Raw genomic sequence first — 20931 nt, forward strand, 5'->3', positions numbered from 1 at the left:
ACGAGGGCACTCCAATGGCTGAATCTTTGCTCCCATCTTCACCAAGGATTTGTGTGTTGCTTCAGAAAATATTTACTTTTACAATTTAAAACTTTAAATTATTTATTTCCTCTTTTTTTTTGCCAGTTGATTGGGTTGCTGTTTGCTTGAATTCTGAATACCAGGGATTTTACTGTACCTAAGATAATTGCAATGAAAAGGCAGTGTGGTACAGCTGGCTCACATTGCCAGAAACCTAGGCTCACTGCATTTGGCACATAACCCTCCACACCTCTCCCATCCATATACCTATCCAACCTTTCCTTGAATATTAACATCGATCTAGCTTCTACCACCACTGCCAGAAGTTCATTCCATATCCCCACCACCCTCTGCATAAAAGAAATTCCCCCTTATGTTTCCCTTAAACTTTTACCCTTTTACTCTCAATTCATGGCCTCTGGTTGGAATCTCCCCCACTCTCAATGGAAAAATCCTATCCACATTGACTCTATCCATCCCCCTTATAATTTTGAATACCTCTATCAAATCACCCCTCAACCTCTATGCTCCAGAGAATAAAGTTCCAGTCTGCTCAACCATTCCTTATAACTCAAACCCTTAAACTTTGGCAACATTCTCTTAAATCTCCTCTACACTCTCTCTATGCTGTTTATTTTCTTCCTGAAATTCGGTGACCAAAGCTGCACACAATATTCCAAATTTGGCCTCACCAGTGCCTTATACAATTTCAACATAACATCCCAACTCCTGTCTTCTATAGTCTGATTTATGAAAGCCAATATACTAAATGCCTTCTCCACTTGATCCACATGTGATTCAACTTTCAGAGAATTATGTACCATAACTCCTAAATCCCTTTGTTCCACTGCACTTCTCAATTGTCTACCATTTAATGTGGATTTGACAAATAATTTTCCACCACTACTCTCTGGCATCACCCATCCAACCATCGTTGAATCCATTTCACTACATCATTAGTACCTAATACTTCCCCCTTCCTTACTAACCTCTTATGGGAAACCTTATCAAAAGCCTTACTAAAGGCCAAATAAACAACATCCACCACCTTCCCCATATCAACCTTTTTAGTAACCTCCTCGAAAAACTCTACCACGTACAAAACCATGCTGCCTACTCCGAATCATCCCTGACTTTCCAAATAGTTTTATGTAGCATCTTTAAGAACACTGTTCATTAATTTACCCACCACTGATGTCAGACTTAAAGGTCTATAATTACAAGGTTTACTTTTAGATCCTTTTTTGAACAGCGGAACAACATGAGCCACCCTCTAGTCCTCTGGCACTTTCCCCATGGCTAGTGACATTTTAAATATTTCTGTCAGCTATTTGTTCACTAACCTCCCTTAGGATCCGAGGGAATATTTTGACAGGACCTGGAGATTTATCCACCTTGATCTTTTTCAATATAACCAACACTACCTCCTCATTAATTCTTATATTATCCATGACCTCGCTACCATATTTCTTTTTTAAAGATTTTTTGTTTGTGATTTGTGAATTCCTTCACAGCAAATTTCTGGAACATAGGGTTGGCTGTACTTTCTTTTTTTTAATATTTTATTTACAATTTTAAATCATATGACATTAGTAGTAATATATCAATACAAACATTACATCATTGAATAACCCAACCTCCCTCATACACCCAACTAACACCCTCCCTCCTCCCCTACCCACTTAAAAATACAAAAATACTCATCACTAAGAACAACAATAATTAACTTTTTAAGCTGTAGAGACTGACGTCCACCGGAACAGATTGGGAGATTAAATTTTAACTCCAAGAATTTTTAAATATCTGCTCCATACTTTTACAAATAACCCTACCATATTTCTTCACTTCATCTGCCTCAATATTCTTTTCCTTAGTGAATACTGAAGAAAAAAAAATCATTTAAAATTTCACTCATCTCCTCTGGTTTCTCACAGAGAACCCCCCACCCCCCCCCCCTTCATCTTCAAGAGGTCCAATTTTATCCCTCACTATTCTTTTACTTTTAATGACCATATAACAATTACAGCACGGAAACAGGCCAATTTTGCCCTTCTAGTCCACACTAATCCAAGAACCCTCCTCTAATCCCACTAACCAGCACTCTGCCCATATCCTTCCACCCCCCTCCCATCTATATATTTACCCAACTCTTTCTTAAATGACAAAATTGACCCTGCCTCCACCACCTTTCCCAGAAGCCCATTCCACACAGTAACCATTCTCTGAGTAAAGAAGTTCCCCCTCATGTTACTCCTAAACCTTTGCCTGTCAACTCTCAACCCATGGCCTCTTGTATCCATCTCTCCTACTCTCAATGGGAAAAGCCTTTCCACATCAACTATCTATCCCTCTCAGCCTTTTACGTTCCAAGGAATAAAGACCTAATTTGCTCAATCTCTCCTTGTATTCCAGATGCTGAAACCCAGGCAACATTTTTGTAAATCTTCTCTGTACTCATCCTTCCTCTAAATTGGTGACCAGAACTGCACACAGTATTCTAAATTTGGCCTCACCAATGCCTTGTACAGTTTCATCATTACTTCCCAACTCCTATATTCTATGCACTGATTTATATCGGCAAGCATACTAAAGGCCTTCTTCACCACCCTATCCACATGCGCTCCTACCTTCAGGGAACAGTGTACCATTATTCCTAGATCTTTCTGCTCCACTGCATTCTTCAATGACCTCCCATTTACCACATATGTCTTGCTTTGATTATTCTTTCCAAAGTGAAGCACCTCACACTTATCAGCATTAAACTCCATCTGCCATCTTTCTGCCCACTCCTCTAAGCAGTTTAAATCCCTCTGCAATCTTTGAAAGCCCTCTTCATCATCCACAATTCCCCCTATTTTAGTATCATCTGCATATTTACTAATCCAATTTACCGTCCCATCCTCCAGATCATTAATATATATGACAAACAGCAACGGTCCCAATACCGAACCCTGAGGTACACCGCTTGTACTTGTAGAAACTATAAACTCTTTGGATTTACTTTTCCTGCCAAAGCAGCTTCCTATCTCCTTTTAGCCTTTATAATTTCCTTATATTTTTTTTTACACTCCTTATATTCGTCAGGCAGTTCATCCATTCCTTGCTGTTTAAACCTGTTGTGCACATCCTCCAAACCAAGTTCCAAATATCTTTTGGAAACCAAGAGTCCCTACAGTTTCTAACTTTTTCTTTAATCCTCACAGGGACATACCAACTCTGTACTTTCAGAACTTCTCCTTTGACTATCCTTCATTTATCTGCTACATTATTACCTGAAAATATCTTATCCGAATCCACACCCTCCAAATCTTTTCTCATCCCCTCAAAATTTGCTTTCTTCCAATCAAGAATCTCAACCTTTGGCCCGCCTCTATTCTTTTCCATTACTAGCCTAAAACTAATAGGATAGTGATCGCAATACTCCATTAAACTCAAGGATTGTGTTGGAAATGTTAGGATTCCATTTTGTGGAGCTTTCACAATGATTGTGGGATGGGAAGGAATTATACTTTTGTGGTAAACTTCACCTGCATCTGGGACCAAGAGTACTGGCTCAAAGGAGAAATTTGAATAATCACAATACTTCCAACCAGTAAATGATGAGAAGGGCTCAAGATGGTTCTAAGAAAGGAAAGGACAAACCGGAAAGGCTGGCTATTTAAGATGGTTAAATTCCAAATCAATTCCTGAGGGTTGCAACATGCCTTGACAGGAGATACTATTCCTTAAGCTTGCATTAGGGTTTGTTAGAACTGTGCAAAAGGCAGGTTGAGCTCAGAGGCAGTCTTGTGACTGAATGGAGGTGTTTTGAGAAGCATTTTTTCCAGTGTAGACAAGATCATGTTGATAGTACTGCATCGGGGCTTTGAGTTGCCATCACCATTCCATTTCCACTCTGACTTTGGTTTCCTACATCATTCTTACAAAGCCCAAAGAATGCTCAGTTAACAGCCTTCAGGAATGTCTACCATAGCAAACTGAGGAAATGTTCTTGTTAAAATTTGTAGTAGAATTGACAGTGTAGGGGAAAAAAAAAACATTGCAATTATAAAACCAGTTTTGCAAGGGTGTAGTTGCTAAGGACATACCCCTCTATAAATCTTTGTCCACGAAGCCAAGCCAAAGAAGAAAGTTGCTAAGGAAAAGCACCCATAAGTGACTCAAGTGAAAAGAAACCACCAGATTGAAGGAAGAATTGTTCATAAAAGAAAAAGTGACCAAGAATGGATCATAGTGTGCTTATTAAATAGGGAAAAGCAAGAAGCAAATGTATACAAAGTCCAGATTAGACGAAAGCTGGAGAGGTGTTCAGGGCACTATACCTATAAAATGATATAACGACTTTGAGGTGCAGCATAGCCTGACCAGAATAAATTGCAAAAATTAAGGTTGGATTTCTCATGATAGGGGGATTCATGAGAAGCTCTTTTGCCACATGCAACATGGGTAGTTGGGAGCACAGCCCAAACACGAGATACTGCTCTTCCAGGATTGGAGAATAATGTTGAATGAGACCTGATATCTCTACCCTTATTACGTCAAAGCTATTGGGTCTGTTGTTTCATCAACTACAGCGAACATGTACACAAATAATTTATGCAGTTGTGCTGCAATCCATATGAAAACAAGTAATAAGAGGAACTTTCATTAACATTGTTAAGCAATAAAATAATTGAATTGTAAACCTTGGACAGACTGCAGGCACTTAGTCTTATTTGCAGAAACATTTATTCATAACCCAAGCACCACTGAAACAAATTCCATGCATGTTAATAACAATGTCATCCCCTTTTATGTAATCTGTAACTTGAGCTTGTATTTGGGTGGAAGTTTATTATTGAAGAGGTCCTTGCTCCAGTGCAGTTTCTGAGCGCAGCATTTAGCTGGCATTGCAGTGAATGCTGGGTCTTGCAGTTAGATATCGTACAGGTACACGATCCTTTATTCAGACATCTAAAATCCGGGAAGCTCCAAACTCTGGCAAGTGGGGAGATGGCAGCGCGAGTCGGGCGGTCGAGGGGGTGGGGTGGATACTGCTTTCCGAAATTTGGAACACACTGTCCCCCAAGGGTTCCGGATAAAGGATAGTTTACCTGTTTTGCTCATTGGCTTTTCTGGCAACTTATCAATGGTTAGAAATAGCATGTTGCGGGAACAGACAGGAGTTATCTTCTGGTAACTGAAATTTTTAAAATGTGTGGGAGAAAAGTGGAAAAAGAACAATGTTGAATTTATTGTTTGAATCTTCAGGTTAGTTTATATTTACTTCCATTTCTTAAACAAATTACACAAATCCACCTTGCACCAATCTGTTTACAGGTCGATGGCATGGATGTGTTAAGCGTCAGAGAGGCAACAAAATTTGCAGCAGATTACTGCAGATCTGGAAAGGTAATCCATGTACATTATTTACTGAAATGTGTGGTCCCCTTTGTACTTCGGAATAGTGTAGAACATTAGTTTTCCATTAATGAGCCTGGTTCAGAGATTTATTAAAGTCCAGAAAATTAATAGTGAACCTCACTGTGACACCAGCAACTCTTGTACTACCTTATTGGCCCTGAACTGAGGATAATGATGGCAGATTTCCTTCCCTGTGGAGTAATGGTGAACTGCCGTATTTGACGGCATATAGGACCCCCTTTTCTTTAGTGTGAGAATCCAGGAAGAATTTGTTTTAGTGTATTTACCTTCACTCACCTTGATGAAAATCCTTCAGCCTTGCATGGCCGAGATGCCAAAGCCTCTTGCACATGAGCAACAACACGTCCTCCTGCCTACTACACGCCAAGGCTCAGGCTGCTTTTCCCCCACCGCCCACATGCCAATTAATTGACAGGTGCACTGGGGCACGCGAGAGAAGCCAGGGCAATGGACAGGCCCCAGGCCTACTGTCACAGGGAGGAGACAATTGATCACTTGTTTGAGGGAGCACTGGGCCTCGGTGATCAGGCTTCACACTGAGCCTGAACAGATTGATCGAGGGGCAGGTAGCAGTGAGTGAGTGGCCTGTTGAGCTGAGCTTGACAGGCAGCCTGCTCACTGCCACCTGCCCCGGCACCTCATTCAATTTGCTCGGGGGATAGAGTGCGCTCATCAAACAAAGCCTGATTGTCGAAGCCCAATGTTCCCCTCAAAGCACCGTGGGATAGAGTGAGCAAGAGGGAAGGAGGGAGAGGGCGAGCCTTCTTACCAGGTGAAGTGGCTGATGACTCCAGAAAGCACGGGCCACCTAAGGGAAAGGGTTCTTGAAGCTTAGGCGAGTAGTCCAAAATAGTGGCACCAAAATGTCACGTTTGCATATAGGACCGGGGTGGTTTTTGAGGCTTTTAGCTATATGCTGTCAAATACAGTATTTGCTTTTTTTCATAATAGTTTGGTAGTTTCAAGGGACTAGATTTATTTAAATCCCCCATTTTCCAAGGTGGATTTGAACATATTTCTGGTTCAATGGCTACTGGTCCTGTAACTTAATCATTATATTAATGTGACATTACCAGTCAGATATAAATCTAAGAATTATGCCAGAGATTTGTATATATAACATGGGAATGATTTGTAAATATTGAGATTAACTATGTTTTATCACAATCTTGCTGAGTTTAGTCAAAAAGTTTGCATCTCCATTAAATGCTCAAGTGGATCTACAGTTAATTGGAGACTGGGAGACTAGTACATGCTTCTGGGATAATGTCATAGAGTGTAGCATTTTAAGAATCTTGAGGATAATCGAGCATTTGATCCACTGAAGCAAATCAATCAATCTGGCAGGATAGCTAAACCACGATAGTCTGTTATCCTAACATTTCAGAAATCCAAAAGGTTCTGCAGGTAATGTTTTCCAAATGACTTTCTGTCTCGAGAGGTCCTAAACCTACTGGATTCTCCATTTATTTTAATGTTAGGCACATTCAACCTTGAATTAAAAATGTTGCTGATATTAATAGGAATAATGTCTAGTTGTGTGGAAAATTTGCTAATTCAGTATCACCGAAGTCCTAACCTTACGAGATTATCTAACTTTTACAGTGGTTTTATTTATGCAATTTTGTCACTCGTTGGTTTTCTTGGTAAATGTCAACAATTTGTAGTTGATCCACCCTCGACATCCAGGTGTTTACCTGAAGATGACTCTCAGAACCCGTGGGAAATGAGTCACGTTTTTCTGGAACCTGTTTTACAACCTGGAGTTAAATTTCGGAGAGAATTGCCAAGAGGGAAGTATTAGAGACAGAGGATACACTAGTTGTGATGTCATTGATTTCTAATACCTTGTGTTCAATGACAGGGCCCTATCTTGATGGAACTGCAAACTTATCGATATCATGGACACAGCATGAGTGATCCAGGAATCAGGTAACTGGTAGATTGGAATGAGATGTTGGAACCCATTAGATCAAGTTTCAGCTTGAAAATAGTATGTTGATTGTTCAATTGATTCCATTTGCATTACAAGTTCTTCCTTTGCTATTTGTCTTGTGTACATTGAGATTTTAGGAACAAGTTCTGAGGGACAGGATTTAGGCTCACTTGAAAGGCAGGGACTCGTTAGGATTTATCCCACACAAAATCATGTTGACTTCTATCTCGCACATCTGAGTTTTTTTTGAGAACCAAAAAAAAACAAAGGCTGGTCTGTAGACATGCTTTAGGGAATTTTTTGACAAAGTCTTGCACAGTCAGCTATCCAGGGGGTACTGACAATCTGGATCTAAAATTGCCTTAGTCAAGAAGTGTTTTGACTGGAAGTCTGTAACCAATTGTGTAGCTAGGAATCAATGCTGTTTGTAATATGGGGAGGAGTCATGTGATGGAGTAGTAGCCGGTCGGGAAAACCAGCCCTCTCCAGGAAAATAGGAAAAAAGTTAGGAAAAAGCAAAGCATAACAGATTGATAGAGAAGAGAAAGTAAAAACTGGAAAAAAAGTAGAAAAGTCACTGGAGAAGAAAGAAGGCGGCCTTACCTGCACGAAGGAATATGACACTGTGGAGTCGAGGAGCGCCCGATGCTAGAAGTCAGTGCCTGCCCTGTGGACTCGTGACCCACCAGCCGGTGTACTACAAAAATGGCTCTTGAAGCCAAACAAAAGTGCGCAGTGCACAATCAAAGGAGAAAGAGGATACCAGTGGGAGGAGGGGCTCAGCAGAGGAGCGGACTGTCACAGAGCGAACAGCTGAGGGACGCACGACACCAGGGCTCTCAGCTGGAGGACGAGGGAGCGATGAAACAGACATGGGAGATAGATGGAGGGATGACTGACAAGAAGACCAACAAAGATATATAAGCAGCACATCAGGAAAAACAGAAGAGACACAGATACAAAGAAGAGAAGAAGAAGACCGAGATCTTCACAGAGAAATAGAGGGTAAAACTGGTGAACAGAATATAGATAGTCTTTTTTGAAGAACAAATGAGATCACTAAAAGAATCTTTGCTTAATTATTAATTAGAGTTTAATGCAAAAAAAAAGGAAAATGAAAAGAACAGAAGATAAAATGCAAAGTTTAGAACTTGTAATGACAGAAATAGGGAAAAGAGTAGAGAATGTGGAAGAGCGGGAAACAGCTGTAGAAGGAAGTAAATGACTTAGAGAAAAATTGGAAGAAAATTAAAGAGACTCAAGAGTTGTTATCTTGGAAAATTATAGTAGGTGAAACCCTCCTGAAGGAATTTATAAAAGGATGGATCCCGAAGGTCCTGGTAACAACAGAAATGCAGGAAGAAATGGAAATAGAAAGGGCACACAGAGCATTTGCTCCGAAACTACAGGCACATCAAAAACCAAGATTCATCTTAGTAAAATTTTTGAGATACACGACAAGAGAAAATATACTGGAATAAAATTAGAGAAAATAATAAACCATTGGAATACAAGGGTCAAAAAATATTTTTTTATCCAGACTTAAGTTTTGAACTCTTTAAGAGGAGGAAGGAGCTTAATACAGCGAAATCGATTTTATGGAAAAAGGTTACAAATTCATATTAAGGCATCCAGCCGTGCTTAAAATATTTATACCCAGGGACCAAAACAGACTGTTCTCGGATCTAGAGAAAGTGCAAGAATTCGCAGAACGTTTGCAGGACAGGAGAAGAGATGTAATAAGAATGAAGAACGGCGATAAAGTATATATAAAGATGTAGAAACAATGTATATGTAAAGAACTAAAGAGGGAAAAGAGAAGGGAAGGAAGGGAGTTGGGGGGATAATCGTCACTGCAAAATCAGTTGACACTGTGAACAAGATCGCAATCCAAATGAAAAAGGGAGTTGTGGTTACCCGGCAAGGGATATGGGGCAACTCAGAGAGGGGTGGAACTTTGGGGTTAAGGTATTAGTGGATGTGGGAACTGTGGGGCTACTTTATGTCTTAAATGTGTTGTCGTACATTAAGTGTAATAAGAGAAAACCAAGATGAAAATGGGGATGGAGGTGGCGAAGAGGTATATGCAAGATGTAAGATGGCCATGTTGAACTATATGACTATAAACATTAATGGAATACTTAACCAAATTAAAAGGAAGAGGCTACTAAATTTATTGAAGGAAAAAATAGATCTAGCATTTGTGCAGGAAATGCATCTAACTGAAGCAGAACATAATAAGAGAGACTGAGTAGGACACGTAACAGCAGGATCATATCATTCAAAAGCTAGAGGTGTAGCCATACTAGTTAACAAAAATGTACAAATCAAAATAGAGGAGGAAATAATAAATCCGGCAGGGAGGTATGCAATGATAAAGTGTCAGATATACTCAGAATTTGGGAATTTGCTCAATATATATGCGCCTAACGAGGAGGATCAAAAGTTTATGCAGGATATTTTTTTGTAGATTGCAGACACACAAGGAAATATATTGATAGGAGGGGATTTTAACCTTAATTTGGACCCAATGTTGGACAAAAGACAAGTAAATAAATTAAAGTAGCCAAATTTATGGTTTAATCAATGCAGGAAATGAAACTTACGGATATATGGAGGGGGGAAACACCCAAGAGAAAAGGAATTTTCATATTATTCAAGTAGGCACAAAAGGATTGATATGTTTTTGTTGTCAGCCCATAATCAAGGGAGAGTTAGGAAAACTGAGTATAAAGCTAGACTACTATCAGATCATTCACCCCTATTATTAGCAATAGAACTGGAGGACATCCCACCAAGAACATATAGATGGAGGTTAAAAGACAGGAATTTAGGGAGTTTATTGAATGCCAAATTAAAACATATTTTGAAATAAACACAGGATCAGTGAAAGACAAATTTATATTATGGGACACAATGAAAGCCTTCATTAGAGGGCAGATAATAAGTTATGTAACTAAGATGAAAAAGGACTACAATCAGAAAATAGAGCAGTTGGAAAGGGAGATAGTAAATACAGAAAAGGAACTAGTAAAAAGGGATGATATAACGAAAAGGAGAGAATTAGCGGACAAAAAAATTAAATAGGAAACATTACAAATGTACAAGGTGGAGAAGAACATAATGAAAGCAAAGCAAATGTATTACAAACTTGGAGAAAAAACACAAAATATTAGCTTGGCAACTTTAAAACAGAACAAGCTAAAAGAACGATACTGGCATCAAGGAAAAAAGGACAAACAAATTACATATAACCCAACAGAGATTAATGGAATTTTTAGCTAGAATTGAACTGCTGAAATTGCAAGAAGAGGAACAAAACAAACTAATAAAACCATTTGAAATAGAGGAAGTACAGGATATATTAAAAAAGCTGCCGAACAATAAAATGCCAGGAGAGGATGCATTTCCAACATTTAGAATTATTAGTTCCTCCTCTCCGGAAGTAATGAACCAGATAGAAGAAACACAAAACTTGCCAGATTCATGTAAGACAGTAATACCAAAGACGGAAGGATCCATTAACACCAGCATCATATAGACCAATATCTCTTAACTCAGACTATAAGATAATAGCGAAATTATTAGCAAACAGATTGGCCGATTGTGTACCAAAATAGAAAAAAAAAATCAAACTGGATTTATTAAGAAAAGGCGAACAACGTCTGCAAACTTATTAATCTAATCCACGCAGTTCAAGGAAATAAGAAACCAACAGTGGCTGTTGCTTTAGACGCAGAAAAGGCCTTTGACAGAGTAGAGTGGAATTACTTATTTATTACAGTATTACAGAGGTTCAATCTACCAGAAAAATATATAAATTGGATAAAAGCATTGTATGATGGACCGTTGGCGAAGGTAACAGTAAATAGATATGTATTGAGTCACTTTAAATTAAGTAGGTCAACTAGACAGGGATGTCCACTATCCCCCTCATTGTTCGCCTTAGCAATAGAACCTTTGGCAGAACTGATAAAAATAGAAAATAAAATAAAAGGGATTTAAAAAAAGTATAAAATCAGCTTATTTGCAGATAACATCATATAATACCTAACAGAACCAGAGTTATCAGTAAAAGAATTACATAAGAAATTGAAGGAATATGGAGAAATATCGGGGTACAAGATCAACGCAAATAAAAGTGAAGTGATGCCAATGAGTAACGCAGACTATACAGAATTTAAAAAAGAATCACCATTTAAATGGCAAACACAAGCAATCTGATACCTAGGGATCAGGTTAGATAATAATTTAAGCCACTTGTACAAACTAAATTATCAGCCACTAATAAATAAATTGCAAGAAGACTTAGAACATTGGAAAGAATTACCGCTAACATTGATAGGGAGGGTAAACTGCATTAAAATGAACAAGTTCCCAAGGTTAGAATACTTATTTCAAACTTTACCAATTCCTTTAACAGAAAAATGCTTTAAGGAACTAAAGAGAATAATAAGGAAATTCTTGTGGAAAGGCAGGAATCCAAGGGTAGCGTTAGATAAATTAGCAGAAAGGTATAATCAAGGTGGTTTGCAGTTACCAAATTTTAGAATTTATTATAGAGCTGCACAATTAAGGTATTTATCAGATTTTTACCAGACAAGGAAAAAACCAGACTGGACTAAGATAGAACTAGATAAAATAGGGGAAAAGGTACCAGAACATATACTTTATAAGTGGGATGAAAAGCTGGTGCAATATAAAAACTCACCAGTACTGCATCATTTACTTTATACATGGAGGAAGATCCACTTAGAAAGGAAAAAAACGAATTATCAAATACCAAAATTACTATTGATGCAAAATCCGCTAATCCCTTTTACAATAGACAACCTTTCCTTTAGAGAATGGGAGAGAAAAGGAATCAAAAGAATAGAAAATTGTTTTTTGAGAAATAATTTATTAACATTTGAACAGTTGAAGTACAAATATGGAATAACTCATGGTACAATGTTTGCATATCATCAATTGAAAGCTTATTTAAAGGATAAATTGGGAAACAGCTTGAGATTACCTGAAGGAAGCAGCTTTGAATATGTGATTACAGGCACAATGATAATTAAAAGATTTATAACCAACATGTACATCAAGCTGCAAGATAAGGAAAATGAAATAAACTATAAACCTAAGCAAAAGTGGGAAAAGGATCTAAACATAAAGATAAAAAAAGTATGGGAAAAGTTATGTTCTGGAACTATGAAGAATACAATAAACACAAGGTTACGCATGATACAGTATAATTGGTTACACAGGGAATATCTCACTCCTCAAAAATTAAAGATGGGATTCAACATTATCGGATAGATGTTTTCGCTTTAAGAAGGAAATGGGAACAACATTACATGCAACTTGGGCATGTACGAAAGTAAATACGTTTTGGGAAGAATTAAATCAGATACTAAATAAAATTACAAAAAATAACATACCAAAAAAACCAGAGATATTTCTTTTAAGTAACATAAGAAGTAGAGAATTAGGCCTCAAATTGGATAAAGTGCAAAAAAAATTCATTATGATAGCCTTAGCGATAGCAAAAAAATGTATCATGTCAACTTGGAAAATGGAAGAGAACATGGAAATGCATGGAAATGAATAAATGTATTCCACTGGAAAAAATAACATAATTTTAAAAATAAAGTCACAATGTTTGAACAAATTTGGGAACAGTACATGGAACATATCAGAGAGAACTTGCCTACGACCTCCATCCCCTAAAATGAGAATGAAAATAAGACGTCAAAACGACTAGATTCAGTGTGTAATAAATAGATGATGCATTTTTCTTGTTTATTTTCCTTTGTATGAAGATATTGTTTTATGGTTTTATTGTATTGTATATGTTGAATAGTTATGGGTTTTGGAGGGGGGTGGGTAGAGGGGAGGGAGGGAAAGGGGGAATAAAAGGGAGAAAAAAATCACTGTAAATTTAATGAGAAACATTTGTACATATTTTGGTTGATATGGTTCATAGTGTGAAAAATTATAAAACATTTAAAAAATGCTGTTTGCAATATGTAGAAATGATCTAGGTGAGAATGTAAGTGGACTGATTACTCCTTTTTCTGACAGCACAAAATTTGCCAAAGGAAGTAGGTCATTTTGAAAATTGGATGGAGCAGTGGTAGATGGAATTTAATCACTTTGGACTGTTACATACTAACGGTATATGACAGGGATCTTGAGAGTGTTGATGTATAGAGGGAACTTTGAGTGCAAATTCCCTGAAAATGGGATATAGTAGTGAAGGAAGGCATTTGACAGGCTTGCTTTCATATACTCAATGCCTTGGCCTGAGACTAGATATCATGTTGCATAAAGGATTCATCAGGCTTTTACTTGTAGTTATAAGGAGAAATTAGATAGGCTCAGTTTACAACATTTTGAGGGCAGGGAGAGAGAAGATAAACATATTGTTTCCTCCCACAGGAGAGTCTAAAACGCTGATGTAGGTTTAAATTTAAAGGAGAGCTGAAAGGCAGGTTTTTTATGCAAAGTGTGTGGTTAGACGTAGAAGCAGATACATGTGTCACCTGGAGGTTTGGGATTAATGTAGATCAGTGGTTTTCAAACTTTGTCCTTTCCATTCACATACAACTTTTAAGTAATCCCTATGCCATCGGTGCTGTTACTAATCACAGAGCACCTATGGCATATGGTTTAAGTTGGCCAAAGGGCCCATTTACTGTTTTGTCTAACTGCCTTGTTCACTGAACCATAGCATTGTATCCTTTAAATAATACCAAATCATAAAATAACACAGAGTAAGAGCAGAATGAGCTGCCTCAACAATGGTCGCTCAGTAGCACTCGCATCGACTGTGATGAAATGCTTTGAGAGGTTTGTCATGGCTCGAATTAACATGCACTTGGAACCACTGCAATTCATCTACTGTCACAATATCATTATCACAACATCTCCACTCAGCTCTGGATCACCTAGAGAACAGCAACTCGTACACCTGGCTACTCTTCACTGACTACAGCTCAGCCTTCAACAACATTATTCCATCAGTGCTTGTCAACAAGCTCCAAACCCTGGGCTTCTGCAACTAGATTCTTGACTTCCTCATCGGAAGACAACAGTCAGTACAAATTGGTAACAGTATCTCCTCCTCACTGACAATCAACACGGGCACAGCTCAAGGATGCATGCTTAGCTCACTGCTCTACTCTACACCCATGACTGTGTGGCTAGGCATAATTCAAATGCTGTCTGCAAGTTTGCTGATGCCACCGCAGTTGGCAGAATCACAGACAGCAGTGGACGTAGATAGATCAGCTAGTTAAGTAGTGTCACTACACCAACCTTGCACTCAACGTTAGCAAAATCAAGGAGATGATTGTGGACTTTAGAACATGAACCAGTCCTCAGAGGGGTCAGCAGTGGAGAGGGTCACAAATATCAAACTTGGGTGTCAACATCTGAGGATCTGTCCTAGAGCTTTCATGTCGATGCAATCACAAAGAAGGCTAGCCAGTGGATATATTCTTTGTAAGGAGATTTGTATGTCATCAAAGACTCCCGAAAACTTCCACAGGTGTACTGTGGAGAGCATTCTGCCGAGTACATCACTGTCGAGTATGGAGGTACCAATGCTCAGGACAGGAAAAAAAACCCAGCAGGTTGTTAACTCATTCAGGAACATCATGGGCACCAGTCTTCGTTCCATCGAGGACATCTACAAGAAACAGTGTATTAAGAAAGCAGCCTCCATCCTCAAGGAACCCCCCAGGCCATGCCCTCTTCACTCTGCTACCATCAGGATAAAGGTACATGAGTCTGAAGGTGAGCATTTAGCAGTATAAGGACAGCCTCTTCCCCATCAGATTTCTGACTGAAAATGAACTACAGACACTGTCTTATTTTATCTTTTCCTTGCACTGCTTTATTTTGAAGGGAAATTCACCACCTTCTAAGATCAAAAGTGCAGAATATTAATGGTATCCATCTTCAAGGCCCCCTCATAGTGCAATTCATGGAGGAACAATTGATTGTCCTTCATTTTTGTCAAAAGTTACCTATTCCCTTATCAAAAGCAAGTTCAAAGACTATTGTTACGAATCAACTTTGCGTTTTTTTTTAAAAAGGGTGAAGAGTTGCTGTCATGGACATTCTAAGAATACATTTTTGTATGTTTATAGTTACCGTACCAGAGAAGAAATCCAAGAAGTGAGAAGTAAAAGTGACCCTATTACCATGTTGAAGGACAGGATGCTGAACAATAACCTCTCCAATATAGAAGAACTGAAGGTATGTTTCTTGTCTGATTTGAATGCAAGAAAATGATGAGCGTTAAGACTTGATCGCAAAATAATGGTGAGTTGGGAGGCTGAGTGACAAGTGAGAAAACAGTCAGTCAGAGAGCAGGTATTAAGAACCATCTTCACAGAGCCGAGAGATGGAGATTAATGAGGGAATTCCAAAACTTTGGTTTGAAGTCGTGACCTCCGTCACCTACTATATGATCCCACCACTAGACATATATTCCCCTCTCTGTTTTCTGCAGGGACCACTCCCTTCATAACTCCCTTGTCCACTCCTCCCTTCCCATTAGTCGTCCTCTTGGGACCTACCCGTGACTGGAATAACACACTTCCATGACTGCTCTTTGTATTCTCCAGCCAAGCAATTCTGATTATAAATTCACCATGAATCCGTAGCTTCCGGATCAGCTTATCCATGAGGGACATTTTCGTACACTGCATCCGTGGTTCCAGAAGGTTACGAGTTCAGAAATCCCAATAATTACAATGAATCCCCGTCCTTTCAGATTGTCCATCAAGACTTATAAAAATGTGTTTTAAGAACAACTTTTAACTGCATATAATGCTAAAACTGTTAAGGTTAATAAAAATCATCGTCATTTAGTTCATAATTACATCATAACTGAGATTAGTTTGGAGACTGATACAGGGCTGTGGCAAGAGAGCAGGGCAGTGGGATCAGTGTGGGGACCGAGGGGGGTGGGGGGCTGTGGAGAGAGAGCAGGGCAGTGGGATCAGTGTGGGGACTGATATAGGGCTATGGAGAGAGAGTGGGGACTGATTCAGGGCTGTGGCAAGAGAGCAGGGCAGTGGGATCAGTGTGGGGACCGAGGGGGGGAGGGGGCTGTGGAGAGAGAGAGCAGGGCAGTGGGATCAGTGTGGGGACCAAGGGGGGGGGGCGCTGTGGAGAGAGAGCAGGGCAGTGAGATTAGTGTGGGGACTGATATAGGGCTATGGAGAGAGAGTGAGGACTGATACAGGGCTGTGGCAAGAGAGCAGGGCAGTGGGATCAGTGTGGGGACCGAGGGGAGGGGGGACTGTGGAGAGAGAGAGCAGGGCAGTGAGATTAGTGTGGGGACTGATATAGGGCTATGGAGAGAGAGTGGGGACTGATTCAGGGCTGTGGCAAGAGAGCAGGGCAATGGGATCAGTGTGGGGACCGAGGGGGGGGGGGGGGCTGTGGAGAGAGAGAGCAGGGCAGTGAGATTAGTGTGGGGACTGATATAGGGCTATGGAGAGAGAGTGGGGACTGATACAGGGCTGTGGCAAGAGAGCAGGGCAGTGGGATCAGTGTGGGGACTGATATAGGGCTATGGAGAGAGAGTGGGGACTGATACAGGGCTGTGGCAAGAGAGCAGGGCAGTGGGATCAGTGTGGGGACCGGGGGGGGGGGGGCTGTGGAGAGAGAGTGGGGACTGATTCAGGGCTGTGGCAAGAGAGCAGGGCAGTGGGATCAGTGTGGGGACCGAGGGGGGGGGGGGGGGGCTGTGGAGAGAGAGAGCAGGGCAGTGAGATCAGTGTGGGGACTGATATAGGGCTATGGAGAGAGAGTGGGGACTGATACAGGGCTGTGGCAAGAGAGCAGGGCAGTGGGATCAGTGTAGGTACCGAGGGGGGGGGGGCTGTGGGATTAGTTTGGTGACCGATATAGGGCTGTGGAGAGAGAGTGGTGTAGTATGATCATAGTTAATAATCTGTATATAATATGGTGTTTGCACAAGACCCAAATCACGTAATGTCCGATTTCACAGGACATATTGTGGACGTTAAGCAGCGCATATCTATACTTTATTTCTTTGTGCCTTTTCAGTTCCATGTTCTTACTGGCAAAAAAATATAGGCTGCATGGATAAGCTTGAATTTTGCAGTGTGAACAGTAACTTCTCTGGGGTGGGGGGGGGGGGGCTAAAATTAGTTTGAATCAGCAACTTTGAAGGGTCGTTGTTACCTCATGCCTGTTTTACACTGATTTTTTTTTCCCCTCGCTGTTTACATAATCTGAGTTTATTACTGGTGCCAGATCTTTACAAATGGTGAATTAAGATCCATCTGAATGCCATTTAGTTAATAAGAGTCTGTAAAATTATACATTTTCAAAAGTATTAAGACCCATCACAATGATCATTTTTTTCTCATACTACAATAGTTATTGCTGTCCCAGGTCTCACTTGTATTAACAGCTATGTTATTTTGTAGGAAATTGATGCTGGTGTCAGGAAAGAGGTGGATGATGCAGCACAGTTTGCCACGACTGACCCTGAACCAGCAGTAGAAGAACTGGCCAACTACATATACTGCAATGAATCAGCATTCGATGTCCGTGGTACCAATCCGTGGATTAAGTACAAATCTGGCTCGTAACATTTAAAACCATTGGAATCAGTTCTACAGCAACCAACATATACATTGTCATTTGGGATCTGAAAGTTGGGTTTAGAATCCTAATTTTTAAAATTGCAGTAATTTTCCCTGCGGTACAAGTACAGTTAAGAAACCAATGAATCATTGACCTTATGATTTATTTATGGTTTGTATAAAGAGTTGTTTTTTAATCAAGTTACCCTGAAAGAATTCTGGTTGCTTTGTGATACTAATACAATAAAAAAAATGCTGAAATCAGGATGGTTTAAAGAAATGCTGCTCTTGTGAATTCCTTCTTCCATCTTTTAATTTGCAAATGATTTATTAGGTTTATAAATGTAGAACAAAATGTATCTGTCCCAATAAGTTTAACTGCAAGACCCAAGAACCAAATATTTTTTATGGCTACCAGATCTGAGGGATTTTTTTTTAAAAGAATCTCTTCATGCCTGTTTAGAAAATCATTTATATTTTCTGACATAAAATACTTGAAGTCTGATCAAACACTTTGAAATTACTCCACAATAAAAAGAAAATAACATTTTGGTAAAGTTCATGAGTTATAGAATAAATGTTGTTTATGAATTAGGATACCCTCAAATTAGCAATGATCTAGCAGAATACCATTGTTTTAACAGTGCCAATAGGAATTAGTTTCATTTTTCAAGCAATATTAAAAAATATACATAAAATATTTTAAAATATAATTACTCCTCAGAGACAACTTTCAATATAATATTAAAAATTCAGACAAAAAACAGCCATTTTTCAATACTGAACCCATCGACTGGAGAAAGTTAAATCATTACCTGCAAGGCCAGATGAAATAACAGATGGATCCTTCTGCCTGGGTAGCAAATGCATTTGTTCAAGCAAAACAAAAATCTATGTTTCTTACAATAAAACAGCAGAGGTTCCATTTCATGCAGTGACAAATTTGCACACCAGTTTAAGAAAGAAACTCTTACCATCAGATCATACTTCTTAAATACAAAATAAGCACTTCCAAGTCAATGCTACTGTTTTTGAAATGGGAGCAGGGATTTGTGTTGAATGGAAAGCAGCTCTTGTAGTTTCAGGAATAAAGACTCCAGTTCTATTTGTATGGTAATCCAAAGTTGGTGCAATGATGAGAGGCTCAAACACACACAAGCAGATATATATTTACCCACAGAAAAGTAGCAGCTTTGGTCATTCCTATAAAAATATTATTTTGAGAAGGCAGGATTGCATAATCTCCATTTTCATTTATTTAATCCTTGGCAGTTTTCCTGAAGGTTAAAATGGCATTCCAGAGTCTGCAAACAGCTCCTCCTCTAAAATATGAAAAATGGCAATATTAGTGACTTTTCCCAGTTAGTAGAATATCCATTAAACATGCATATCTGATTCTGTTACCTTAACCTGTAAAGTAAGACACATGACCATAAGATCTAGGAGCAGAAGTACGCCATTCAGCTCATCGTCTGTTCCATCATGAGCTGATCCATTCTTCCACTCCCTTGCCTTCTCCCCATAACCTTTGATATCCTGACTATTCAGATCTGTATCAATATCACCTTTTTTCCCATTTCACCCTTAACCCACGTCCTTTGGTTTGTATCTCACCTAACCTCAGTGGAAAAAAGCTAAGATGTATTTTCTCTGTTCATACCCCTCAATCTTAAATACCTCTATCAAATCTCCCCTCATTCCTCTATGCTCCAAGGTATAAAGTCCTAACCTGTTTAACCTTTGCCTGTAACTCAGTCCCTCATGTCCTAGTAAATTTCATTTGCACTTTCAATCTTATTGATATGTTTCCTATAGTTAAGTGTCCAAGACTACACACAATACTCCAAATTTGACCTCACCAATGCCTTATATAACATTGATTTATGAAGGCCAATGTACTAAAAGCTCCTTTTACAACCTTATCTACCTGTATCAACACTTTTAGGGAATTACACATATGTATTCCCAGATCCCTCTCTTCTACCACACTATGCAGAGCCCTACCATTTACTGTGTATGTCCTTTAGTGGTTTCCAAAATGCCACACCTCACACATGTCCGCATTAAATTCCATCAGTCTCTTTTTCAGTTGGTCCAGATCCCTCTGCAAGCTTTAAAAGCCTTCCATACTGTCCACAACACCTCCAATCTTTGGGTCTTCTGCAAACTTGTTGATTCAATTTACCACATTGTCAACTATATCAATAATATGGATGATAAACAACAATGGTCTGATCCTTGAGGCCCACCACTCATCACAGGCCTCCAGTTTGAAAACTCTGGCTTCTCCCATGGAACCAATGTCGAATGCAGTTGACTATCTTACCATGAATACCAAGCATCTGAACCTTCCTGACTAACCTCCCATGTGGAATGGAACCTTGTCAAGTCCATGCTGATAACATCCACAGCCTTTCCTTCATCAACTTTCCTGGTAACCTTGACAGACTAAGATTAGTTGAACACAACTTGCCACGCACAAAGCCATGTTGACTATTTTTAATCAGTTCCTGGGTATACTGTATCTGATCTAGGACACCTTCAAATGATTTACCTACTAATGCCAGGCTCACCAGCCCATAATTTCCTGGTTTACTTTTGGAGCCTTTTGTAAACAATGGAACAACATGAGCTACCCTCCAATCCTCCAGCACCATAATGGTGGATAAGGACATTTTAAATATTTCTGCCAGGTCTTCAATTTCTATGTCTCCCTCACAGTTCAAGGGAATATCTTGTCAGACCCTGGGAATTTATTTACCCTTATTTGATTTAAGACAGCAAGCTCCTCTTCCTCTTTAACTATGTATAGATTTTCCTTACTTTCCTAGAATCTGTGCTGGTTTCCTGAATAAATACTAAAGCAAAAATATCATTTAAGGTCTCGCATCTCTTCTGGCTTCATACAAAGCCGACCACCCTGATCTTCAA

General features: G+C 39.3%; 2 protein-coding genes across 2 annotated transcripts in view; one reads left to right on the forward strand and one right to left on the reverse strand.

The window, feature by feature from the left end:
* Window positions 1–18280, forward strand: part of LOC138738844 (pyruvate dehydrogenase E1 component subunit alpha, mitochondrial-like) — a 58078-nt gene extending 39798 nt beyond the window's left edge. Inside the window, exons 8-11 of the mRNA XM_069889925.1 lie at window positions 5341–5412; window positions 7310–7377; window positions 15523–15631; window positions 17842–18280. Of these exons, the coding sequence (XP_069746026.1) occupies window positions 5341–5412; window positions 7310–7377; window positions 15523–15631; window positions 17842–18006 (414 nt within the window). The 3' untranslated portion in view covers window positions 18007–18280. The remainder of the gene's footprint in view (window positions 1–5340; window positions 5413–7309; window positions 7378–15522; window positions 15632–17841) is intronic.
* Window positions 12281–20931, reverse strand: part of LOC138738843 (mitogen-activated protein kinase kinase kinase 15-like) — a 128571-nt gene continuing 119920 nt past the window's right edge. The window contains exon 28 of the mRNA XM_069889922.1: window positions 12281–19322. Coding sequence (XP_069746023.1) covers window positions 19259–19322 — 64 coding nt within the window. The 3' untranslated portion in view covers window positions 12281–19258. The remainder of the gene's footprint in view (window positions 19323–20931) is intronic.

This window comes from Narcine bancroftii, chromosome 7 (assembly GCF_036971445.1).
Source record: "Narcine bancroftii isolate sNarBan1 chromosome 7, sNarBan1.hap1, whole genome shotgun sequence".
Lineage (NCBI taxonomy): Eukaryota > Metazoa > Chordata > Chondrichthyes > Torpediniformes > Narcinidae > Narcine > Narcine bancroftii.